This window comes from Hippopotamus amphibius, chromosome 13, assembly GCF_030028045.1.
Source record: "Hippopotamus amphibius kiboko isolate mHipAmp2 chromosome 13, mHipAmp2.hap2, whole genome shotgun sequence".
NCBI lineage: Eukaryota > Metazoa > Chordata > Mammalia > Artiodactyla > Hippopotamidae > Hippopotamus > Hippopotamus amphibius.
In genome coordinates this window covers 67,141,121-67,168,391 of record NC_080198.1, presented here as the reverse complement: position 1 = coordinate 67,168,391, position 27,271 = coordinate 67,141,121, and the positions used below count along the sequence as shown (strand labels likewise).

The window sequence follows — 27,271 nt, the reverse complement described above, 5'->3', positions numbered from 1 at the left end:
TGGGATTGCCCAGTCTATGACTTAGTTGATGTGACAGTGCCCCGTTCATGACAGGCAGTTTTGGTCACATGGTGACTGGATGGTATGACACTTGGTCTGGAGCTACATTTTGACAATGAATAGATGACACAGGATTACTCCAGAAATCTAGGAGTATGCACAGCAACTCTTTAACTGCAGTTGGCCAGAGGCTTCACATGACATCTTTATCTAACACAGATACTTCTAATACTACGGGATTTTAAGAGGCGTATGATCCTGGTGACTGAATTTCTCATACTGCAACCTAGACTATTGGATGTTTTAGGTCATAGGGTCCAAGTGACAGGTCTGCTTGTATGTAACCTAGACCAGTTGCAGAGCCCCTTCTTGTTCTGGGACCCACTCGAAACGAGCAGCCTACCATCTTGCCAATAAACAGGTCAAAACAATATTTGCTAGAGGAGAATATACGCCTCCGAAACCCAAAGAGGTCTACCAAATACTGTACTTCTTTGTTAGTGGTAGGATGTGCAAGGTACAAAAGCCCAAAAATTACTTTGAAAGCTATGTCACGAAATTTCCCAGAACATAAGAACCCCTAAAAACGTCACCAATGTGGCAGCCTCTAAATCTTGTTAAGTTTTATTGCTATTATTTCCCACTATCTGGAACACGTGTGATTATGAACGCAGACTCCTTGCCAATTTCTTCTGCTTCTTAGATCTAATTAATATAATGTGATAACTATAATGGACCAAAATGATCCCATGCAGAGCATCCAGACTGTTCACATCCCTTTGGACTAGACTGTGAAGTAATAGGCAAATTAACATGATCTTGGTTAAAGCAGTGGAATGTATGCTGTCGTCGCTCTCATGTGAATGTAAACTGCTGCTGATTCTGCTTTTAAGTGGGCACTGAAAACAATGCATTTGCCTGAGCCATAGCTGCATGAAATGGACCAGAGGCTGTGATAATCTGCTCTAGTAAAGATACTACATCCTACATCCTGCACAGCAGCAGCCCTTGGAGTTATAACCTAAGTCTGTATTAGTCCACTGTCATTCATTAAGAGCTAACCAGTTTTTGCAGGGGTCTGATTGGTGAATTAAATAGGGACGTGATGGGTGTCTATGCTGCATCATTTAAATCTTTGAGAGTGGCACTAATCTTTGATGTTCACCCTGGGAAGCAACATTGATTTTGATTTACTCTCTTGGCTGCTGGGGGTGGGGAAGAGCGGAGGCAGTTTCAAATGCTTCCGCTAGGCTTTTCCTACTGTAGCAGATCTTGTGCTAGTCAAGGAACCAATATAAGGATTTGGCACTTTTGTACTGCAAAATGAAACTCCCTTATGTATTTTTAAAAATTGAAGTATAATTTTCATACCGTAAATTCACCATTTTAAAGTATGCAATTCAATACATTTTGACAAATGTATAAAGTCAAGTAACTGGGACCAGAATCAAGATATGGAACATTTCCATCATCTAAAAAAAAAAGTCCCTCATGGCCTTCGTAGTCAATTGAGTCAATTGCCTAAAGTTAGCTAGCCCCTAGCAACCACTTGCTTGTTTTCTATCCCTACAGTTTTTTTCTCAAAATTTTATTTATTTATTTATTTATTTATTTATTGGCTGCGTTGGGTCTTCGTTGCTGGGCGAAGGCTTTCCCTAGTTGTGGCAAGCCGGGGCTACTCTTCATTGCGGTGTGTGGGCTTCTCAGTGCAGTGGCTTCTCTTGTTGCGCAGCACAGATTCTAGGTGCGCGGGCTGCAGCAGTTGTGGCGCACAGGCTCCACAGCATGTGAGATCTTGCTGGACCAGGGATCAAACCCAGGTCCCCTGCATTGGCAGGCGGGTTCTTAACCACTGCACCACCAGAGAAGTCCCTATTCCTATAGTTTTATCTTTTCTGGAATTTCATGTAAATGGAATCATAGAATATATATTCTTTCCTGCCTGGCTTCTTTCACTCAGCATAATACTTTTGAAATTGATTCTTATTATTACATGTGCTAGTAGTTAATTCCTTTTTACTGCTGAATTATATTCACTGCATAACTTCTCCAAAATTTGTTTATTCATTCCTTAGTTGATAAACATTTGTGTTGTTTCCAGTTTTTGATTATTTTGAATTAAGCTGCTATGAACATTCATGCAGTTTTTTGTTTTTGGAGTTCATTTTATCAGTTCTCTCGGTAGGCTTCTTCCTTTTAGTGCCCTGTTTATGAAATCTTTACCTCCCCCTAATTTGGGGTACAAAGATTTTCTTCTATATTTTATTCAAAAGTTTTTATAGATTTAGCTCTTATATTTAAGTCTATGATGCATTATGGGTTAATTTTTATGTGTAGTGTAAAGATCAACGTTCTATCTTTGGTACTTGGACATTCAATTGTTTTGGAACCATTTGAAAGATTTTCCTCTCCCTTTTGAGTTATGTTGCCACATTGGTCAATACATAGAGCTCTTTTTGGCATAATGATCAACAATGAAACAAAAGATTTAAGGTTCTGAACAGTGATACCTATCTTTTCACTGATTTCATAGACATTTTACCCAAATGCTGGTAAATGGAAGAATAGTTTTCTGTACCCCTCTTCAACTATATCTCCTGGATCCAAAGAGACCTTTTCAATCCTCACTCCAGGCACCAGATAAGGGGAAACCAGATGGAGTAAAATGAATGACATATTAGGGCAGAGAAAAAAGGGGAAAAGAACAGGGCCTTGGGTGGAGGACAAAGGGGTTTAAGAGACTTAGAGGACTGTGAAGTCAGGGGAATTAGAAAGGCCATAATCAGGGCTCCTTTTGCAAATCCGAGGCAAACTCTGGATGGACCATCGTCAGGACTCATGTCCAGACTGAACTCCGAGCTTTTTCGGCTAACAGTAGGTATTTCTCAGTAATAGACTGGACCATATTTCTCTTCCAAACTTTTATAACAGAGCAAAAGAATCATATGTTTAAAAAACAAAAAAAGCGCACTGTAACTATTTTTGTTTCTGAAACAAAATACGTTATGCAATGTGAGGGAAAAAAAAGAAAGAAAAGAAAAGCTTTCGCAGGCTATCTGGAAATTTTAAAGTAAATATTTAAATTATTATCTAATATCTAAATGCTTTAGATCAAGCTCTGCAATGTTTAAGAATTTTTAAAAACTCTAATCTTAATAATTAAATGGTCAGGAATAGTGTTGATATATAAGTTTTTCATTGTCATATTTGGAGCACGTGTACATCAAATTTAGGAAGAGTCATTTGGATATTTGCCAATTAAACAAAGATAACCAAAAGTCAGTGAATATGATTCATTTTTAATGGTTTAATGATTTAATGACAACCACTGTTTTGCTACAGGTATAACAGGAGAACAGCATACATAAATAACCCATGATGTAGTCCACTGCAACACAAAACAATCAGTTTTCCTCTCTTGACTTTGTTAATTTTTTTTTTCATTCATGCGTACATTAACACACATATAAAATTAAATGTCTGTATCTTGAAAGATCCCAATGGCCTGAGTTCTCTGGTTCCCAAACATGAAAGCAATACAAGGGAAATACCCTGAGAATTCTTGAGCTTCTTTTCCTTTCTGATACTTGGCTGGAAGAACAAGTGTTGGAAACCTGGAGACAGAAGAAACACTTTGGCCATGAGGCTGTGACGACGGGACTTTGGGAAGCTCAGATAATGAAGGGGAAGCAACAGGGCATGCTGATGGTGGCCACTGGACCCATGATGTTTGGGAGTAAGAGGAGAAGACTAAAAGGAGAGGAGTTCAGTTTAAGGGAGAATTAGGTAAGGAAGGACTATAGGTGAGGAACTCTAATATTCTCCCTGACCCAGCTCTCTTGGGGGTCAGTTTTGGGCGTGATAAAATTTCACAGGCTTAGAGTCGATTGTCTCTCATTAACTATACCTAAAAGTCCTTTTACATAACAAAAAGTCTTTCATCCCATGAGTGAAAATAGAAGGTTTAAAAATATAAATATTTGATATAGTTAGATTGGCTTAAATATATTATAGTTAACTTATAAATGAGGATCCCAGAAACATTCTTCTTTTGATTAGAGAAACCAGTTACAGAATAGGCACAAGTGGAAAGTTGAATAGGGTTGAGGACAAGTCTCAGAAAGGAAAAGGGAACAGAAAGGGGGTGGGAGGGTTGAGACATGAAGAACTGCAAAAATCCTCCAGAACTTGGGATGCTTCAGAGTACGAAGTGTTTTCCCGCTTCTGCCTCACTTTGTTCGTGAAGTAGGAGGTATCACCCCAGTTTACACAGGAAGGGAAAGAGGCTTAAAGAGGTTAAGTGACTTGTCAGTCATCACAGCAATGATGATGGGTAAGAAGCTGAAACCCAGGCATCTGCCTCTAAATCTTAGCCATCTGTCATTTTGCTGCTTCTCCTCTGTCTTTGACTTTATGATTATTGAAGAGACCTCATTCGCAAGAGACTGTATCACCAAGCTTCAATGGTGCACTAAAAATCACATTATATTTATTAAATTTATTCAAGAAAAAAGATATAATTGTTAAGCTATTTTCTCATCCAATTTAGGAATAAATAGAAAGTACATTACATTGACTGAATGGGGGAGACAGTGCTAGATAAATAACAAGTCTTTGACCTTTGCTCAAAATAATTTTCTCTTTAGATTAAGCCATGAATGGCATTAATTAAGAAGACATTGTTATAATTAATGCCCACTCCCTAAACCAGAATTCTCGGAAAGTTCAGAATTAAAGAGGGCAAGATGTCGTTTGAGATGTTTTTTCTCCTCGGGTTGTTCACACAACTTGACTTCAATGTTGCCATCACTGAATGCTTCTCCTTTGGTCTCCTCTACTAGGTTCTCTTTCCGGGAAAACTTTGCTTTCTTCTGCATCATCGTAATTCCTGAATTTCTGTGCCTTCGTGCTGGGGATAAGGTTTCTTTTACTATGCAATAACAAACTGCAGATAAAAAATTCTTTTTGAAGTTTTCATTCATAAAGGCATAAACAATTGGATTACAGATGGAATTGGAAAATCCAATGATTTGAACGATAGCAAAAATCATCTTGATTGTAACCTCATCATATTCCTTTTCAAAATTGCCTGAAATAAAAAGTAATCCTTTAGAATGGATATTTGTTTTAATGAACATAAAATAACATTTCTGTTTATCTTCTGTCTTTATCAAGCACTTACACTTGTACAAGTGGTTAAAGGTGTGAAACATTCTCAAGACCATTTTGGGGAGAGCCATCTGATGTCTGAAGAGAAACCACCTTTGTGAAGAGTCCTCCTTCTTAGAGAATTTAGGCTTACTGGCACAGCCCAGTGTCCAGCACATATTAAAGGATTTATTGCATTTCAATTTGCTTTCAAGCTTCATGTAAACTGGAAGTCGCAGTTACACTTCAAACGTCCACTTGGGTTACAGAAACACAATCATCTGAGAACCATATTAAGGCTCAGATTATCAGAGAGAATACATGAAAGGTCTGGCTGAAGGGTCTAGGTGTTATTAAATTCATGTGGTTCAAGTGAGGGTTCTAAATAGAGAACACTCACAGGATGTCACACCTCTCCCAATGTTTAAATGGCTGAGGGAGAACAGAAGGCGGGAGATGAATCTCAAAAGCTTTTCTTCATCTTTTGTAATTATTAAAGCTTTGATCATACTCATTCATAATTACCTACCACATAATGATCTAGCGATTTTGAAAACATGAAAGAAATCTATTAAATGTTTGATATTTGATTACACAAGTGAATGGCAACATATTTCAATGATTCACTGTCCATTCTAACAGGAAGTGAACTAGAACTTCCATCAAATGAGAATGACAAGCACTCACTGTATTCAATCAACATGTGAACAATGTGGAAAGGTGCCCAGCACACAGCAAAGAGAGCCACCACTGTCACCATCATAACGACAGCTCGCTTCTTCTTCCTGGACCCACAAGGATACATTGCATTAGCTAACTTCTCCTTGGCAGGTGTGTCAAGCTGATAGCAAAGCTATTAAATAAAGTTTGAGTCTAGACTTAGTGATAATTTTTCAAATGTTAATGACGCTCATGACAGATGGTGAACTGTTTTTCATCTTTTCCCATTCATCCCTACATTTCCCATAATGCAAACATCCTTAAGATCTGTGCTCATTAGGGGACGAGCACCTGTGACAGATGCCCGGCATGGATTATGTCATCAATCTTCCCAACAAATCATTTGACAGATGTAGAAACCGAGGCACAGAGAAGGTTAAGTAACTTGCAAGGTCAGATGGCTAGTAGAGGATTTAAACTATAAAGGCTAGTTTGGATTTAAACTTAAGAAGTCTAATTTCAGTGTCAAAGTTCTTATTCATTGTATATGAAGAACGCTTATTCCTATGACAGAAAAATATGGGAAGCCCTCAGGACAGAATTAAAATGTAATCCTCCATTATATAACTAAGTGATAGGATTAACTAGGGATTCCAATGGAGTTTTCTCCATTAGTCCTGTAAAGGAGATTAATGTCTGCAAGAGATCTACACATTTTCAAGTTTATGAGTCATAATCATTATTTATTATCTCAACATGACAGTCCTTTCTTCTGAGGAAGTGAGAAAGCTAAATCACCAATAAGTCCCAAGGTGCTGAACAGTCCATCACCCATCAAGAGGGAGGAGTTCTTACATAAACTGGGCACTAGAGGTCACTGCACAGTTGAAGAAATGATAAATTTCATCAAACCACTAGACTTAGAAGAAGATTTTGTTTTTAATAGCCATTCAGTGTAGATTATAAAATAAACCATATGGCTCATAAGTATCATAGCAGTAAATTCTATTTTTAAATTTATATTAATCAATATGATCAGAAAGTAAAGCCCTTAGGTAAAAATAAAATATATCAGTAATAATAATTTAAAATAAATAACATATTCTCATTTCCAAAGGATTTTCACACATATCATCTCATATCTTTTAGCACCTACCTTGGAGAGGGGAGGATGTAAGGATGGATATTATTATGCTTCCTGGTACACATCAGGAAAGCAGGAGCCTTGGGAGTAAGGATGCTTACTTATCCACATCATGTGGCTGGTGAGTGGCAGAGAGAGGAGAGCGCTACAGCAATTCTTACCATGCTGTATTGACATGCAGAAGAAAATTTAACAATTTAAAAAATTCCAAGTAATTATAACAGTGACTTCCCATTTGCTTTGGGAGCTGGTAATCTTACTCTTCCTTCCTGCCATACATAAAATCTCCAAAGTTTAAAGTCAGCCCATGTGCTAAATGTGAATTACAAATGACACTTTGACTAAATCACCCAGGAATTCTGAGATCTCTGGCAACTGTCTCTTCCAGCACAACTAATTAAGAATATTTTAAACAGAAGTGAATATTCCGTTAAACAGACCTGGCAATTTTTGACATTTCTTTTCCATGAATAGCTCGAAGCACTGAGCCATCCCCCACTCTTTTCTTTATCCAAAGTTCATAGCCGATCTTACTGTACAGGATAAGCATCACCATAAGAGGCAGGAGGAAGAGGATGACAAGGATAAAGGTGGTGTAGATTTTCTGGTGCACAGGGCTGGCCCACTCTTCCAAGCAGCAGATGTGTTCTTTTTCATATAAGAAGTCGTACTTAATCTTTAAAATAAGTATAATTCAGTTAGAAGAGCCAGAGGCAGCATCAGAAGAATGCAAAGCAGCCAAGTACTATTGTAACGCAGCATTTTTCAGATCCTTACACATTTACTGTGGGTACATACTTCAAATGAGATATAATTTCAGTTGTTCTTTTGTTGTGAAATGTGTTTTTTTCCCACTTCAGTGCTTAAATGCTTAAGAGTTTCATATTTCCTTTTCTATTTTAAATGGAATTGAGATCCAGAGCCTGCTCGCTTTTTTTTTACCTTTCTCAATTTTTTACACAATAGTCGTAAGTTTTCAATTATGTGAAAGAAAGAATACTACGATGACCAAAGTACTTATAAAAAAATATTTTGTACTAGCATGTCAGTTAGTTTACTGTTACATTATTTTGCTTCCTCAGTTGTTGAAGAGACTAGTTTTGATGAGGCATCAGACTTCTTCCAGTTAAATAAGTACTGGAAGTCTGTATTTTGTTACTGCCATTTCAGATTGCAAAGATCAGGTTGCTTGCAAAGATTTCAGAGAGGCAAGTGGCAGCTTTTAGATTCTAAGATGAATGAGAAGCTGGGACTCAAACTATTGCCAATGTACGAATATTCAGACCCAATTATAAGCCCTTGAACTATATATTTCACAGAAAGGCAATTGCTATTTATTAATACTATTTCTAACAGATTAATATGATGAGTTAAAAAAATTAATACTAACAATATTAATAGTAATAGAAAATGCTAACAAGGGACAAACTAAATATTTAAAGTATATTCAAAAGTCACATATCTGGATAATAGGAATTAAAGTTAGAGAATTTATCAAAACTATTGTTGTCTGAGTCACTCTGGAGCTTTCGAGATGAAGAATACTTAGGTCTTTAGACATAATTCTGCCTCCATTCCCAGCAGATTTTCACCAATCTTCAAAGTCAGTTGAATGAGGGAAAAAAGCTTTCCGGTATAGTCATCAAAAGTATGAAAATTCAAGTTCTGATTTAGGTGTTATTTTTCAAATACAGCTAGGAATGAAAACACTCATTGAACAATAATTTCAAGGTCCATACTCCCTGGGTAGAGGATATTAAGGTGAAAGTCATTCTGACTCCACATAGGCAGAGCCCACGGGGCCAACAGCCACGGGGGTCATGTATTGACACGTTCTAAAGCACAAGGCGAGACTGACAGTCTCTGAACAGATGCGCATGCCCCTGGGGACAAGCAGAGACCTTCTGAGGGCACACTGAGATGGTTTCATGGGAACCAAACACACAGGTCTCTAAAATGCCACCGCCTAAGAGGATGCCTGAGGTTGAAGGGTCATGCTGGGTCTACGTTCCCAGTTCCTCTTTCATAATCGCCCTTCTTTCAATTTTCACAAGTTGTGTCTCTCACCCAACCCCAATCTCACTATAGGCCACCAAAGCAAGAGGCGGTTCAAACGACTGGTGTCAGTGAAGCCACCTTGATCGAGGCACCATAAATGCGTGACAGGGCTTTGTGCTCTTCCCTACATTAAATGTATTTCTATTCAGGGGAAAACTTAGCATTAGAAAAAAGGTGTTGTGTGACAGGTGACGAGATGTTGTGAATTCCCATTTTCCATACAGTGAAGGGGCAGAAGCGATGACCACGTTAACTTAACCACCTCATTGCTTCCATCCCCGGAAAGCTGTCAAATACATCAGTCCTGCGAGAGAGCCTAGTGAGAGCAAAGCAAAGAGAACATCAGGGGAGACGGTGAAGTCAGTGCTGCTTCATTTCAGCTGGCTGAGAAATTAAGGCTCCTTGCCTGCTTGCACTCTTGCTAATGGAGTTTAGCAGTGAGAAGGTGGCCGTGGGAAAGCATATCAATACAATTATTTGATTTGCAAAATGAAATCATACTTTTTCTTGACAGAAGGCAAGAAAAATCTATTTGGCTGATCTGTCTGACAGACATGACTGGCTGTGCCAATTAGATTTAATGCATTTTCTACAAGTGAAGTGATTTTTATATTTAAAATAAATTTAAAGCATATGATAAAATAATTTTATTTGAAAAATGGGCCTGTCTTCTTGTGTTCTGTGGGTCAGAAGTGGACCCCACGTGGGAACTGGGTTGGGTCATTTATAAAAGGACTTCATTGGTATAGGTTTCCTGCTGGAGATAAGGGCAGCCTCAGAGAAAGGAGCTGGCCATGTCCAGTTGTGTGTGGAAGCTGAAAGGTCTTCACTAGCAGCTAGCTAGAGAAGGGAGTAGCCATGGGAAGCCTCAGGGGTGTTATTTGTGAGAAACCCATGAAGTAAAGAATCAATCATAGGGCAGAGTCATGTGCAAAATAAGGCAGTCGTATCCACTCTCTATACTGTAGGATTCTAGGCCTAAAAATGGCTCAAACTGGGGGAAGGGAGATGTCTTAAATTGAATGAGAGAATGGGCTTATGTGATTGTGACACTGGACTGGACATTTTGATAAGGGAACTAACAATATTTGGTGACCAGTCACTGTTCTTGTGAATGAAAGTGACCGGAGGAATTTTATTCTCTGAATGACGGCAAGAGTTACAGGGCGCGCTCAAGGCTTCATCCGCCACGTTTCATCAGCGGACTGCGAAGCTCTCAGATTGCATGTTTGTAGGTAGCAAGGGACAGAATAAAAATGCCTTCTGTTCTTCCCTACGGAGCTCAGCTCATTCAATATACCGGGTGCATCAAACATCAAGCTACTTTGTAAATGTACCCTTGTCTGAGGGCTCATTTGATACACGTGCCAGTGGACACTGAGGGCCCAGTAAAGTTTCACGTTTGCTTATGTCAATTTAAAAAGGTACAAAAGACACGTATTTTTAAAAATTATCTTACAGGGTATATAAGTAATCCCCTACTGTCCTTGAAGACTGCTCTCTGTGCTAAATCTCCCTGGCAGGATGCATTCAAGTACCCTCCAATGGAGAGACTGGGTCACCAAAAAAGGTACAGGGCTTCCTTCACTGCGAATCACCACTGAGGGCTTGGCCCATCTGACAGTGGTGTGGGGGAAGCAGGAAGGTTGGATACGAGGATCCTCTTACATGTTCCAGTTCAGATTTCAATTTGTCAATGAAGAGGGAGGCAGGTGAGAAATGGCTTATGAAGGAGAATCAACCAATAAGTAGATAAGAGGTTACAAATTTTTTATGTGTCTTAAAAATAAAAGAAAAATCTAGAGCAAGCGTTCAACACTTAAAACATGACAAGACACTGAAGAACACTAGGAAAGGCATGTTCCGCTGGCAGGAAAATGTAGAAGGTGACCCTGGTACATTTTATTTTAAGCATTAAAGTCTTAACAATATAAGATCAAGGAAGAGCTAGAAAAAGCAGAGGAAAAAAATCTTAAATTATTTTGTTCCACTTGAAAAACCTCCAGTGAAATAACTGAGATCATACAAATTTGCTATAACGCTCTTGCAGGAAGGAAAGTTATTATAAGTAAGCGGGATGGGAAGACATTTCAATAGTATGATTACCAATCCCAATCTACCTCAAGTCGTTGCACGTGCCACATAGGAGATCCTACGATGACTGCCACCAGCCAGACCACACCTGCAAAAACATTAAAATCATCAGAATACAACTCAGCGAAGCCAAATACATCCATGCTTAACTCTCTAACCATAAAGACTCCTTATGTTCAATGCACCCCATCACCTGTGTCCTGGAGCAGTGCAGTGGTCTCCTTACATGTCTCACCTCTACTCTTTCATTACCCTTAAAATCGCTGCTGGAATAGTCTTCCTGAAACATGTTTTAAATGTTAAAACATGCCTAAATGATAAAGCCTAAATCCCTTAAAATGGTCCCCGAGGTTCTCTACACTCTCACTTGCCTCTCTGTCTCCTCTGACATTTCTGTTCACGTTCTTCACGCCCGAGTCCTCTATGGAGGAATTTACGGAGTTGGTTTCAGTTGCCATTTCCCAGAATGCATTGTGCTGCTCCACACCTGGATGCTGTCACCCTAGACTGGTACCCCATCCCCACTAGCTAACTGTGGACCCATTTTCTAGGACTTGACTCAAAAGTCATCTTCTCTTGGAAATCTTTGAAGGTCATCGCCATTTCCAGAAGAACTGACCACTGCTGTCTCCACGTGCCCAGCAGAGTGGCACCTTTGTTGCCCTTACTGGTTTCTTCCCAACTTCCTCTGAGCAAGGACAATGCCTTTTCTTTATTTGTATTTATTTCCCCAAATAAGGTTCCCAGGGAAATTCCTGTCCCTCAGTAGGTGTGGATCAAGCACCTACTGCTTCTTTGTTGAATGGATGAGTAACTTAAACATGATATAGAGAACCCTCTATAGCATCTTAAAATTGAAAGTACATTTATCTTATGCATAATTATATGAGCACGATTTTATTGTTTACAAAACAAATGCTTGTAACATCAGAAACCAAGGTGCTCTTTCCAAATGTCCTGGCTTCCCTGAGTGTGTTGAGGGGATTACTTTAATGATGCATCCCTTAGCAAGGCACAAAAGAGCATCTCAATGGACTAGGGCAAGGCCAGAACTAAGAGCCCCAACACTGATTTTGAAGAAAATTTTCCAGCTCAAATGCTGCTTGTTCTTTCTATATTGAGTGGAAGCACTAAGAAAACACTGTATTGCAGTGGGTTTCAAGGAACTGAGACTCACTTAATCTGTAATTGGGGTTTATTATAAAAATACACGTGAACTGACACCACCCATAGAAAGTCATTATGAATCAATAATTCAAGATAGTACTAAGGCTCACAGATCAATGTCTCTGTCTCCGTCTCTCTCTCCTCATTGCTCTACACATCTATTCTCTTCTAGTCCAATCCTTATTTTACTATGTTATCTCATATCCAATCATTTTTCCAATCTTCAGCAGAATTTCTGGAGGAAATGAGTCTAGTTGCTCAGCTCATTGTCAATCCTCTTGAATCCACTGCCTGCTCAGGGATAGGAGAGCTATTGCATCATCTGGGCAAGAAAGTCTAGCAGTCTTGCTGGCTGGGGCGTTGGGGGCAGGGCAGTCTCAGCCAGAAGGAGGTACCAGGGAGATGGACACAGCTGGTTCCTCGTGTAACAGAGTTAGAGGGAGCTGTCACTGCAAGAAAGCCTCCTGGGGAGGTGAATCTTCTTGATTTAAACACCTTTCCATCTCCTGTGACTTTTTTGAGTAGAAACCGCCTTGGCTGTCTACTATCAACTTTGCCTTCAGGTGTCGAAACTCTCTCTCCTTCTCTTTCCTTTTCTAATAACTCCCCTCCTCCGTGTATTCCTTTCCTAACCCTCTTTCCACACCCCATGCAGTTTTCAGATGTTCTGATGGTGAGAGCATGTCAATTATTAAAAGGCAAGAGGTCTTTGAATTCTTTGTAGAGAGGATGTGACATAAATTTGAAAATAACTGAAATGAACCAATTTTTCCCCTATTGGCTTAGCTATACAGCTCAAACTATTTAAAATGAGTTTGGTGTCGCAAAGCCTTCAGGAGTTCTTTCTGTAATTCTGCTGTCCCATGAGGGCTAAATTCTTACAGCAGAAATAAATGTTTACTCATTCCTCCCAAGTGAGATAGTAGGAAAAATTGCTCTCTTCAATTATAGCATTAGTTGTTCCTAAACCTCTGGTTATTCAGCCATAATACATTCAGATCACTGAGAAGCACATTTAAGTTTTAAATGGCTCAATTATAATGATCAGATAGAGACATTCTTCCATTTTACTGTCCTAGGCTTTAGGACCTTGCTTTAGGTTTATATACATTACGAGGTACACGCGCATCACGATCTGCTGACTCAGGAATGGTTACAGCACCTGAGGATTCAGGAACGCCTGGAGCAAAATTAGGAAGGGGGTGGAATTCGTCTTTGTCAGGCATCCCCAGCACTCAGCACCAATGTTCTCATGGGCCCTGCAGCCTTCTGCTGTTGTGTACTCACCACCAACACCCACTCTAGGCAGCAACCCTGCTGCCCACTTCTCTGAACACACCTTTCCTGGCCTCTGTCCAAATCTACCTGTCAAGGGCATCTTAGCTCAGAGTTCTCTTACATCAGGAAGACAGCTGACTAATCTAATAATTGTTAATACGGCGATGCCACTGATAGAGGACCTTAGATCAGCTACAAGTAGAACTTAAAAATTTAAGAACAGCAACTCAAGAAGTAAATCTGAAAGGAGAGATTTTCAGAGCTGGGCTAGGCCTCAAGGAAAGAGCGGGGAGGGCAGCAGTAAGTGTGGAGAGGACCGACACCCTGAAATTACACCCCAATGCCTACAAGATAGACGGGAGGTTCCTCCTCTAGCTTATAAATATGATTCATGTTGAAGGAATTCTCTTTGTTCTGTAATGAAGAACGACATTAACACTGCCAGTGGCATGTCCTCACCCAGCATCGTGAAAGCCCTTCGGTTGGTGTACTGCCACTTCATTTTAAAAGGATGCACAAGTCCCTGGTGCCTCTCCACGGCAATGCAGGTCATGGTGAGGATTTCTGTCACAACAGCAGTGGACTGGACAGATGGCACCATCTTGCAAATGAAGGCACCTGCAGCAAGGAAACAGGACAAATTACACAGCAAAAAGAAGTGTTATCTGTCTTCTTGTAATTATCACAGTGAATTAATTCTTAGCCTCTGTTCAAAAGTTTTATGCCTATAATGACACTGTAGACACAAAATAATTAAGGAAGTTTGCACTCACTGATATTTTCTTTCCCTAAGTGGATTCCAAGTTCCTAAATTATATGTAATTATGTAGAGTAGGACAATGAGAGGACGAGTGAGTATCTGGCCATTGATAATAAGGAGAAGAAAATCAATGTGACCCTTGCTTGAGAAAAAGCAAAGACAGTGTTAACTGGTCTCTTGGGGTTTAAACCAGGGTGGTCTTTGATTCTTTCTTCCCTTTTGGTTCCCTGTCAAATCATAACAAAGGAATAATTTTCATCTAAGACTCCCAGATTACTTCATCTTTTATTCTCCTTTGACTTCCTGTCCAAAACTTAATATCCAGATTACACCATTATGCTCTTAACTGATTTCACTTTCTCTAATGCAAAGGTCTCAAAGCCTGCAAGCATGCTCTGTTTGATTTACATATTTAAAAAAATATCTGAATGCATTGCCCATATTTTAAAATGTCTTACACTATCTGTCTGGCCTTCTCACCATTGGTATTTGTGAGCTCTGGTCTGACATCTTTGCTCTTGAATCCACCCTGCTCATCACTACCAAATTAATTATTCTGAACTATCAGAAAATCATAAGTTCAGGGAATATAAAAAGTTGGAAGAGACTTCAGCCCACTTGCAGAAATCCTCTTTTCACCTCCTCTCCCAAATGCTCTGCCTGGCTTTGCTTAAACACCTACAGGGGAGCCATCCTGTTGGTAAATCCTCACCTCAGGTCTTCACGTGGCTTTTCCTTCTGCTGGAAATATTCTCCCCCAGGAGAATATTCTTCACACCCTTCCCTGAAGCCTTTGCTCAGTTGTCACCTTCCCCATGAGGCCAACCTACTCGAACAATCCCTTTGTCACAGCAGCCTGTCCCTTGCCTCCTCTTCTCATTCTGCCTCTCTTTTCTTCTACTCTTTTCCTATGACTCTTCCACACTCCAACATGCTATATAATCTCCTGATTTGTTTTACTGTTTATTGAAAATTTCCCAACCCTTACTAGGATGTAAACACTCCAAGAGTAAGGATTTTTGTCTCTTTTCTCACTGATGTATTCCAAGCATTGAGAATGGCAAACAGAAGGCTCTCAACTGACATTCATTGAATTGAAGAGGATGAGTGACTAGGAAGCTCTTAACCCTGTGAAACTGACTTCATTCAACTTTGAAGAGGCTTTTGCTGGAGAAAGTGCTTTTCAATAATTCTACCCACTTCTTCTAATTTTTCTTTGAGAGTTTTAGAACTAACCAACTGTCTTTTCCAAACAGCAACTCTTCATATGTTTAAAAGACACTTTCATGTCAGCCCTAAGTCTTTTCTAGTTGTCCCAGCTATTCCTCAAGACACGCTTTTCAGAACTTTCAACTCCCTGGACAGCTTCCATTGAACTTTCTCCAGTTTGTGACTATGTGGCCCCGAAGGGAACCCACCACACTCAGGATGTGGCCTGGCCAAGGCAGAAACTGTAGGGCCGTACCGCGTCCCTGGGTCTCAACATCACCTTCTGTGAGTGTAACTGAAATACACAGCAGACTTTTGTGCTAGAATTTTTCAATGTTTGGTTTCTGTTGAACTTGGAATCAACTTGAAATGAATTGGGTCTATTAAACAGAAAATTTCTGTTAATTCAAGATTCCCTTACTTCCCATCCTGTGACTTAGGGGAAAAAAAATGACTTAGATATCGCTCAAGATAATTCCATTCCAATCCTTCTTTGACGCTCCAAATGGCAACCTAAAAGCCCAAACAAAGCACTCCCAGCCTGCAACCCTGCTCAAAGTTAAGGCCCTTCCTTCTCAGCAAGATAGTTTTGATGCTAAGTGCAGGGATGTACTTTCAGTATGAGTACAGTTCACTGCCTGAATAATTGTCATGCTGTGAATGAATTAGCTTACCTCAAATCCTGGTTTGGATGTGATACTTGAATAAATGAATATATGAATAAATTATTAATCTGGATATTTCTCCTGTTCTTTTTTTTCTTGAAAATTTAATCAGAATTTCTTTGATTCTTTCAGCCAAATTGTTTATACAAAAACAGAAGTTGGACAAGCCAAGGTTAAAGAAATGCCAGAAGAAACTTTCCGTGAAATGGACAACACTGTTTTTCCCATTATCAACAAATTTTAGGAATAACTATCCAAACAAACACTACAGTGTTATCTCATTGTAACACTATCCATCCTAAATCTATTCAACTTGTCCATCACAACAGCATGGAAAATTGGTCAACTGATTCCCTGATATCAGGGTATACTCTGGTTTTGATTCACCTAATCTATTAGCCACTCTGAACTTCCATTTCATCACTTGTAAAAAGGGATTAATAATACCCACCTGTCATAGGACCAATACGTGTACTTCATAAAATGACATAAGCATCCAGTACAGGAATGTTCTTTAATAAATGCAGCCTCATTAAAAGAATTGAGGTAAATTCAGTATATATGGAACTCATGGATTCTTTGTGGCTAAACTGCCCGCGAAAGACCATCTAGTTCAATAAACTGTTTCCTAGATAAATACAGGGCAGCTCAAAGGAGTTAAGTGATTTGCTCATGTCCACACAGCTGTTTAGTGACAAAATGAAGGCATGAGCCGGCATTGTCTGACTCCAGCTCTTCCCACTGTGACACTCTCACTTATCTGCACACATCCATGCAACACGGCAGTTTTCTTGTCTACATGCTCACAAATCATCTGTTTAATAATCCACTTGAGGATTCTGCACCCAGAGGAGTTCTATAATCTGTCATCTTACCCTTTGTATGAATCTAGACAGCATTTGCCCAACTCATTACTTCTGACACTTCTCCAACCAACTTTCTGAGAAATTACTGACAGTGTTTTTTTGATCACATCTCCAAGCGTCTTCAATGTTGTGGCATGTAATTTATCTATGCTAAAGACTTGAGTTCTTTAAAAAACAGGTAGACACTCTTTACTATCTATTCACTTATATTGGCTCCTTATTTTCATCCTAACCATCTTTGTTTTGCCCTTTTTAATTTGGAGGTCACTTTTCAAAGTCTAGAAGACTGAAGCCAAATAGTCATTGAAGAGCTTTGTTTTTTCTCTGCCCTTTATTAAATTTGTATCAGTGATCACCTTCCCTTTCTTTTTCAGCTCTTTGTTCTGCTGATGAATCTCTCTGATGACTCTACAGTCAGCTTGTTCTACATGTTAACCTTTCCAATGTGAACCGAACAGGTCTCAGTTATTTTGCAAGAATGTGTCCTTTGTGACATTTCCTCCCACAAATGGCAATTTTAAACTGGGATGATAATCTTAGAATTTTCTACATAGGGCACTGTTTTCTTGGGATGTCCTTTCCGTTTTTCCTGATGGGATTACCTGATCTTAACGTAAGAGATGTGTATCTTAGAGCCTGCCTGGAATGTTTATTTCTCATATTTTTTTTTAAACGTGAATTATGATCCTTCCTTCCTTCCTTCATTCCCTCCTTCCTTCCTTTCTGTCTAGCTGCACAGACTGTGGGGTCTTAGTTCCCGACCAGGGGTCGAACCCGGGTCTCAGCAGTGGAAGCCCTGAGTCCTAACTACTGGCCCACCAGGCAAGTCCCTATTTCTCATATTTTGATTGTCAGCATCCACCTTCATTTCCTAACAGAAACACAGTTTCCTCTGGTGCATGAACTCTCCCCTATGTGGGCAGGTTAGGGAAGAGGCCCTACTAGGGAAGACAAGGCACACACAAGGATGGATTCTCTCAGAGCTTCTATCGGCTCCAAATGTGCCAAATGTCTCTCAATTCTTTTCATCTGTTGAAAGAGTGCAGTGAAGATGGAAGGGGAAGATTTGAAGCAGTCAGCCCCATGCTCACCGGATCGTGAGCGTGAACAGATCACTGCTTAGTTACTGCAGCTGACCTCTTCACAACCTGGGTCCTTGCCTCTTGCAGGCCCTTTCCTCCAGATTCATACTGATCCTGTGAACCTCCAACATCTTTCCAGTATATCCCCTTCTCTTAAGCTACTTAGCTATCAACTGTTGCTTGTAAACCAAGTAAACTTACTTGAATACGTCTCTTTTAGTGCTTTTTCTCTTAAAGGTAGATTTCCTAACATGTAGAATACTCTGATCAATGTTCCTTCTGTGTGTATTGTTAATGCTGAGACAACACAGTCCAAATCATACGGTTTGCCTCCATTGCTGCTTCCATTTTTTCTATATCAGACCCCTGCATAAGAAATTACAGAGGACCTGGGCAGAGGCCTTAGTCAGGGGAGGGCTGGCCAGTCTGTCCCCGAAGCTCAGCTCTTGGGTGGTTTTCTCTTGCTTCTACCTGACTATGGAGAGGGAGAAGCAATAAAGAACCAGACTCAAGGGCTCCAAAGTCCGCTCTTTAATAATTACACCTGGAGAGAAAAAGATGGCGGTGAAGTAGAGAGACGTGGAGTGCATCCCTCTCCACAGATGCATCGGGAATGCACGGAAGGACGCAGTCATTCCCACAGAGAACCAGCTGAACACCAGCAGACGGCCTCGGACACCAGAAAGGGCTGCGGGGAGCCCGACATAGCCGGTAGGGAGGCATCTACGAGGGCTCAAAGAGGGTGAAGCGGCAGAGCTGTGGCAGATGGGAGGGAGTGAGAAACATACGGAGGGTCCGCAACGCAGCTCAGCATTCCCAGACCGAGACATTGATCCGCGGCTGAACGGAGGGTCCAGGAGCGGGAGCGTGGGAACCGGAGAGCTGGTTCACGGTGAGAAACATTGTTGCCGGTAGGGTGACCGACCGAGAACACAGGAGGGAGGAGGTCCGCGGAGAGGAGTGCCCATCCCTGAGAGCTGCCCGGCCATGATGGTGGCTGGAGGCTGCAGGCTCACGGGCGGGGGGGGGGGGGGGGGGGGGGGAGGAGCCGCGCCTGTAGCCTCTCCCTCTCTTTCGGAGCCTCTGCAACAGGCAGTGGAGAGACACCCGCGGGCCAACTAAGGCGCTCAGGGATAACAAGCACCCTCAGGCACTCGGGTGGGGCTAGATTAAAACCCCTTGCAACGCCAGCAGCAGGGAGGCTGCCGAGAGAAAAAAAAAAAAAAAACAACAGCATCAATAAGAAAAAACCCCGAGAGAGGCCCAACTCTAAGACTTTCTCTTTACACCTGAGCCACCGGCGTCCCTCTGCATCAGGGACCTCCAAGCCCGACTGAAACAACAGTGCGCCACTGCTCACTCACTCCCAGGAGAAGGAGCCACTATTGTACCCTCTCCCTCCCCACACACCAAGGCTTACAGACGAACAATAAAGGAACCTCTGCTGGTCACAGAATAACGCAAAAAAAACCCAAGGCAAGGAGAAGGACACTTACAGCTGAGACGCTAAGGAAACAGAAATAGTAGTATCAATACCTATTGAACTGGTCCATTCTGGGATCAGTTCTGGATTTTTTTTTTTTTTCTTTCTCTCTCTCTTTTTTTTTTTTTGATTTATTAAATACGATCTTAGCCCTAAGGGATCTACAAGTTTTATAACATAATTTTTTAATGATATTTTTTATTCTTTTTTTTTTTTTTTTTTGCCTTTTTATATACTTTTATATCTACCTAAGTTTTTGGTAGTACGGACAAAATATCTCTCATACTTTCCTTTCATCCCTATTTTTTATACATTTCTATTCCTTTCTTTTTATTTGCATATTTCCAACCACAGTACACCCTTCTGTTCCCCTTTCTTCCAGCCTTTTTAAGTTTATTTTATCTTAACATACTTATAAGCAACACTATCGGTCTGCTTAGACTCCTTGCTCTATTCTCCAGATGACGCACTGCCTTGGTATTTAATATTAGGCTTTTGTCTTTATCTTAGTTCTTAGTACAGTTGTCTAATTACATTCTGAGAATCTCCATTCTCTCTGGTGGTACTCCAGCTTTTTTCTATATTTGATCCTAGCTTACAAAATCTCCCTGGATTGATGTTTGTAGGTGTAGGGTGTTATTTGTTGTTTGTTTGCTTTTGCTTTTGTCTCTGATTTGTTCTGTTTCAGTTGTCAATTTCTGTTGGGTTTCTCTTTGAATATCTGATAGCACACTGGGGTTCTGTCAGGTCTTTCTAGAGCCTTATGTCCTAACGGATTCAGTAATTGTGTGTCTTATACATGTATGTGTTTCCTAGACTTAATATTCGTTTAATCCAATACTTGGACATTAGTCTGAGGCTTGGACAGTCTTCTATAAACACCTCTATCGCCAGGACAAGCAACCCCAAAAGTTTGGACAACCATGAGGAAACAAAGAAACACCATGCAGGCAAAGGAGCAGGAAAAAAACCCACAAGACCAAATAAATGAGGAGGAAATAGGAAAAATGCCTGAAAAAGAATTTAGAGTAATGATAGTAAAAATGATACAAAATCTCAATAACAAAATAGAGAAAGTACAAGAAACAGCTCATAAGAACTCAGAAAAACAAACAGCAATGGATAACAAAATAACTGAAATTAAAAATACTCTAGACGCTATAACCAGCAGAATGACTGAGGCAGAAGAACGAATAAGTGAGTTGGAAGATAGAATGGGGGAAATAAACACCACAGAGCAGGAAAAAGAAAAAAGAATAAAAAGATTAGAAGACAGTCTCAGAGACCTCACTGATAACATTAAGCGTACCAACATTCGTATTATAGGCATCCCAGAAGAAGAAGAAAACAAGAAAGGGTCTGAGAAAATATTTGAAGAGGTTATAGTGGAAAACTTCCCCAACATGGGAAAGGAAATAATTCACCAAGTCCAAGAAGCACAGAGAGTCCCATACAGAATAAACCCAAGGAGAAATACACCAAGACACATATTAATCAAGCTAACGACAATTAAACACAAAGAAAAAATATGAAAAGCAGCAACAGAAAAGCAACAAACAACATATAAGGGAAAACCCATCAGGATAACAGCTGACCTTTCTACAGAAACTCTGCAGGCCAGGAGGGAATGGCAGGATATACTGAAAGTCCTGAAAGAGAGAAACCTACAGCCAAGAATACTCTACCCAGCAAGAATCTCATTCAGATTTGAGGGAGAAATCAAAAGCTTTCCAGACAAGCAAAAGTTAAGAGAATTCAGCACCACCAAACCAGCCTTACAACAATTGCTAAAGGAACTTCTCTAAGTAGGAAACACAAGAAAAGGAAAACACCTACAAATACAAACCCAAAACAATTAAGAAAATGGTCATTGGAACACACATGTCAATAATCACTTTAAATGTAAATGGATTAAATGCTCCAACCAAAAGACACAGACTGGCTGAATGGATACAAACACAAGACCCTTCTCTATGCTGCCTACAAGAAACCCACTTCAGACCAAGGGATACATATAGACTGAAAGGAAAGGGATGGAAAAAGATATTCCATGCAAATGGAAGTCCAAAGAAAGCTGGAGTAGCAATACTCATATCAGACAAATTAGGCTTTAAAGTAAAGACTATTAAAAGAGACAAGGAAGGACACTACATAATGATCAAGGGATCCATCCAAGAAGAACATATCACAATGGTAAATATCTATGCCCCCAATATAGGAGCACCTCAATACATAAGGCAAATGCTAACAGCTATAAAAGGGGACATCAACAGGAACACAATAATAGTGGGAGACTTGAACACCCCACTTACATCAATGGACAGATCATCCAAACAGAAAATAAACAAAGACACACAAGCTTTAAATGACACATTAGACCATCTCGACTTCATTGATATTTATAGGACATTCCATCCAAAAACGACAGACTACACTTTCTTCTCAGGTGCACACAGAACATTTTCCAGGATAGATCACATCTTGGGTCACAAATCAAACCTCAGCAAATTCAAGCAGATTGAAATCATATCAAGCATCTTCTCAGACCACAATGCCATGAGACTAGATATCCATTACAGGAAAAAAACTGCAAAAAGACAAACACATGGAGGCTAAACAATTCACTCTTAAACAACCAAGGAATCACTAAAGAAATCAAAGAGGAAATCAAAAAATATCTAGAATCAAACGACAATGAAAACACAACAACCCAAAACCTATGGGACGCAGCAAAAGCAGTTCTAAGAGGGAAGTTTATAGCAATACAGTCCTACCTTAAGAAACAAGAAAATGATCGAATAAACAACCTAACCTTACACCTCAAACAACTAGAGAAAGAAGAACAAAGAAACCCCAAAGTGAGCAGAAGGAAAGAAATCATAAAGATCAGAGCAGAAATAAATGAAAAAGAAAGGAAAGAAACCATAAGAAAAATAAATGAAACTAAAAGCTGGTTCTTTGAGAAGATTAACAAAATTGATAAACCATTAGCCAGACTCATCAAGAAAAAAAGGGAGAAGATGCAAATCAACAGAATTAGAAATGAAAAAGGAGAAGTCACAACGGACACCTCAGAAATACAAAAGATCATGAGAGACTACTGCAAGCAACTATATGCCAATCAATTGGATAACCTGGAAGAAATGGATACATTCTTAGAAAAATACAATCTTCCAAGACTGAACCAGGGAGAAATAGAAACCATGAACAGACCAATCACAAGTACAGAAATTGAGGCAGTGATTAAAAATCTCCCAACACACAAAAGCCCAGGACCAGATGGATTCACAGGCGAATTCTATCAAACATTTCGAGAAGAGTTAACACCTGTCCTTCTCAAACTCTTCCAAAATATTGCAGAAGGTGGAGCACTCCCAAACTCATTCTACGAGGCTACCATCACCCTGATACCAAAACCAGGCAAAGATGTCACAAAAAAAGAAAACTACAGACCAATATCACTGATGAATATAGATGCAAAAATCCTCAACAAAATACTAGCTAACAGACTGCAACAGCACATTAAAAAAATCATACACCACTATCAAGTGGGGTTTATCCCTGGAATGCAAGGATTCTTCAATATACGCAAATCAATCAACATGATACATCATATCAACAAATTGAAGGATAAAAACCATATGATCATTTCAATAGATGCAGAAAAAGCTTTTGACAAAGTGCAACATCCATTTATGATAAAAGCTCTCCAGAAAATGGGCATAGAAGGAAATTACCTCAACATAATAAAAGCCATATATGACAAACCAAAAGCCAACATTGTTCTCAATGGAGAAAAACTGGAAGAATTCCCTCTAAGAACAGGAACAAGACAAGGGTGTCCACTCTCACCACTGTTATTCAACATAGTTTTGGAAGTGTTAGCCACAGCAATCAGAGAAGAAAAAGAAATTAAAGGAATCCAAATTGGAAAAGAAGAAGTAAAATTGTCACTCTTTGCAGATGACATGATATTATATATAGAAAACCCTAAAGACTCTACCAGAAAACTGCTAGCACTATTTGATGAGTTTAGTAAAGTAGCAGGATACAAAATTAATGCACAGAAATCTCTTGCATTCCTATACACTAACAACGGAAGAACAGAAAGAGAAATTAAGGAAACTCTCCCATTCACCATTGCAACAAAAAGAATCAAATACCTAGGAATAAACCTGCCTAAGGAGGCAAAAGATCTGTATGCAGAAAACTTTAAGACATTGATGAAAGAAATCAAAGATGACACAAACAGATGGAGGGACATACCATGTTCCTGGATTGGAAGAATCAACATCGTGAAAATGACTGTACTACCCAAAGCAATTTACAGATTCAATGCAATCCCCATCAAATTACCAATGACATTTTTCACAGAACTAGAGCAAGAAATCTTACGATTTGTATGGAAATGCAAAAGACCCCGAATAGCCAAAGCAATCTTGAGAAGGAAAAATGGAGTTGGTGGAATCAGGCTTCCTGACTTCAAACTATACTACAAGGCCATAGTGATCAAGACAATATGGTACTGGCACAAAAATAGAAAGGAAGATCAATGGAATAGAATAGAGAACTCAGAAGTAAGCCCAAACACATATGGGCACCTTATCTTTGACAAAGGAGGCACGAATATACAATGGAAAAAAGACAGCCTCTTCAATAAGTGGTGCTGGGAAAATTGGACAGCAACATGTAAAAGAATGAACTTAGAACACTTCCTAACACCATACACAAAAATAAACTCCAAATGGATTAAAGACCTACATGTAAGGCCAGACACTATAAAACTCCTAGAGGAAAACATAGGCAGAACACTCTTTGACATACATCAAAGCAACATCCTTTTTGACCCATCTCCTAGAATCATGGAAATAAAATCAAGAATAAACGAATGGGACCTCATGAAACTTAAAAGCTTTTGCACAGCAAAAGAAACCATAAACAAGACTAAAAGGCAACCCTCAGAATGGGAAAAAATAATTGCCTATGAAACAACGGACAAAGGATTAACCTCCAAAATATACAAGCAGCTCAGGCAGCTTCATACCAAAAAAGCAAATAACCCAATCCACAAATGGGCAGAAGACCTAAATAGACATTTCTCCAAAGAAGACATCCAGATGGCCAACAAACACATGAAAAGATGCTCAACATCACTAATCATCAGAGAAATGCAAGTCAAAGCCACAATGAGGTATCACCTCACACCAATCAGAATGGCCATCATCACAAAGTCTGGAAACAACAAATGTTGGAGAGGGTGTGGAGAAAAGGTAACTCTGCTGCACTGTTGGTGGGACTGTAAGTTGGTATGGCCACTATGGAAAACAATTTGGAGGTTCCTTAAAAAACTACAAATAGAACTATCATATGATCCAGTCATCCCACTCCTGGGCATATACCCAAAGAAAACCATAATCCCAAAAGAAACTTGTACCATAATGTTTATTGCAGCACTATTTACAATAGCCAGGACATGGAAGCAACCTAAATGCCCATCAACAAATGAATGGATACAGAAGATGTGGCATATATATACAATGGAATATTACTCAGCTATAAAAAGGGATGAGATGGAGCTATATGTCATGAGGTGGATAGAACTACAATCTGTCATACATAGTGAAGTAAGTCAGAAAGAGAAGGACAAATATTGTATGCTAACTCACATATACGGAATCCAAAATTGGTACTGATGAACTCAGTGACAAGAACAAGGAAGCAGATACAGAGAATGGACTGGAGAACTCGAGGTATGGGAGGGGGCGGGGGGTGAAGGGGAGACTGAGAAGAAGCGAGAGAGTAGCACAGACATATATATACTACCAACTGTAAAATAGTCAGTGGAAAGTTGTTGTATAACAAAGGGAGTCCAACTCGAGGATGGAAGATGCCTTAGAGGACTGGGACAGGGAGGGTGGGGGGGACTCGAGGGGGGAGCGTCAAGGAAGGGAGGGAATATGGAGATATGTGTATAAAAACAGTTGATTGAACCTGCTGTACCCCCCCCCAAAAAAAATAATAATAAAAAAAATTAAAAAAAAAAAAAAACCTACAAATAGAACTTCCATATGATCCAGTAATCCCACTCCTGGGCATATACCCAAAGAAAACCATAATCCCAAAAGAAACTTGTACCATAATGTTTATTGCAGCACTATTTACAATAGCCAGGACATGGAAGCAACCTAAATGCCCATCAACAAATGAATGGATACAGAAGATGTGGCATATATACACAATGGAATATTACTCAGCTATAAAAAGGGATGAGATGGAGCTATATGTAATGAGGTGGATAGAACTACAATCTGTCATACATAGTGAAGTAAGTCAGAAAGAGAAGGACAAATATTGTATGCTAACTCACATATACGGAATCTAAAAATGGTACTGATGAACTCAGTGACAAGAACAAGGAAGCAGATACAGAGAATGGACTGAAGAACTCGAGGTATGGGAGGGGGCGGGGGGTGAAGGGGAAGCTGAGACGAAGTGAGAGAGTAGCACAGACATATATATACTACCAACTGTAAAATAGTCAGTGGGAAGTTGTTGTACAGCAAGGGGAGTCCAACTCGAGGATGGAAGATGCCTTGGAGGACTGGGGCGGGAAGGGTGGGGGGGACTCGAGGTGGGGGAGTCAAGGAAGGGAGGGAATACAGGGATATGTGTATAAAAACAGATGATTGAACTTGGTGTACCCCCCCCCCCAAAAAAAAAAAGCTGAGAAGTTTCTCTCTATTACTAACTTGCTGAGAACTTTGATCATGAATGGGTGTTGGATTTCATCAAGTGTTTCTTGTGTGTCAATTGCTGGGATTTGATTTTTCTGCTTTAGCTTGTTGCTATCGTGGATTACATTGATTTTTGAATGTTGAGCCAGACTTACATACATGGGATAAATCCCATTTGATCACGTGTATAATCCTTTTCATACATTGTTGGATTACACCTGCTAATATACTGAGAATTTTTATAAGTTCATGAGAGACTTGGTTTGCAGCTATTTTTTTATTGTACTGTGTCTAATTTATTTGTGAGAGTGAAAAAGGCCTCATTAAATGGTTTAGGAAGTGTTCCCTCCTCTTCTATTTTCTGGAAGAGTTTGTGTAAAAGTAGTGTTAATTCTTCTTTAAATGTTTGGCAGAATTCTCCAGTGAAGCCATCTGGGCTGGGAGATATTTTTTTTTGGGGGGGGGAGGGGGTAGCTTTTCAGTTACAAATTAAATTTGTTTCTTCCTTTTAAAAAATATCTTTTAAATCAAAGAATTATGAGCAAATGGCTCAAAATCAGAAGGGCTACAATAAAAAAGAATGGGTCCCTGCCCACCACCGCTCACCCGCTGTCCTATTCCCCAACACCTACTTGTGTTTAATTCTTCTGCCAGGTACGTTCACATCACTAAACAAATTGCTTTAGAGTCTTGATGTACTGATTTTAGATGGCCTATATTGACTGTCTTCTAGGATAGATGGGCTTTTAGTTCACTTCTATCGCCTTCCCCCTCTGCTTCTCCTCACATCTTTTAGTTTTCTTATAGTTATAACACTTTCTTTAATAATTTCTTTGAAAAGGTTTTGAGAAGTATGTTTCTTAAATTCTTACATGTGATTTCCTCTATCTCTGACTCATAAAGTAATATACTTAATACCCTAT

The 27,271-nt window shown here is 39.7% G+C and overlaps 1 protein-coding gene across 1 annotated transcript in view; it reads right to left on the bottom strand.

The window, feature by feature from the left end:
* Positions 1–4,688: 4,688 nt before the first annotated feature.
* The window catches only part of QRFPR (pyroglutamylated RFamide peptide receptor), a 50,940-nt gene continuing 28,357 nt past the window's right edge, over positions 4,689–27,271 (bottom strand). Inside the window, exons 2-6 of the mRNA XM_057706395.1 lie at positions 14,009–14,167; positions 11,131–11,192; positions 7,393–7,628; positions 5,836–5,933; positions 4,689–5,089 (exon numbers count right to left, since the gene is read on the bottom strand). Coding sequence (XP_057562378.1) covers positions 4,689–5,089; positions 5,836–5,933; positions 7,393–7,628; positions 11,131–11,192; positions 14,009–14,167 — 956 coding nt within the window. The remainder of the gene's footprint in view (positions 5,090–5,835; positions 5,934–7,392; positions 7,629–11,130; positions 11,193–14,008; positions 14,168–27,271) is intronic.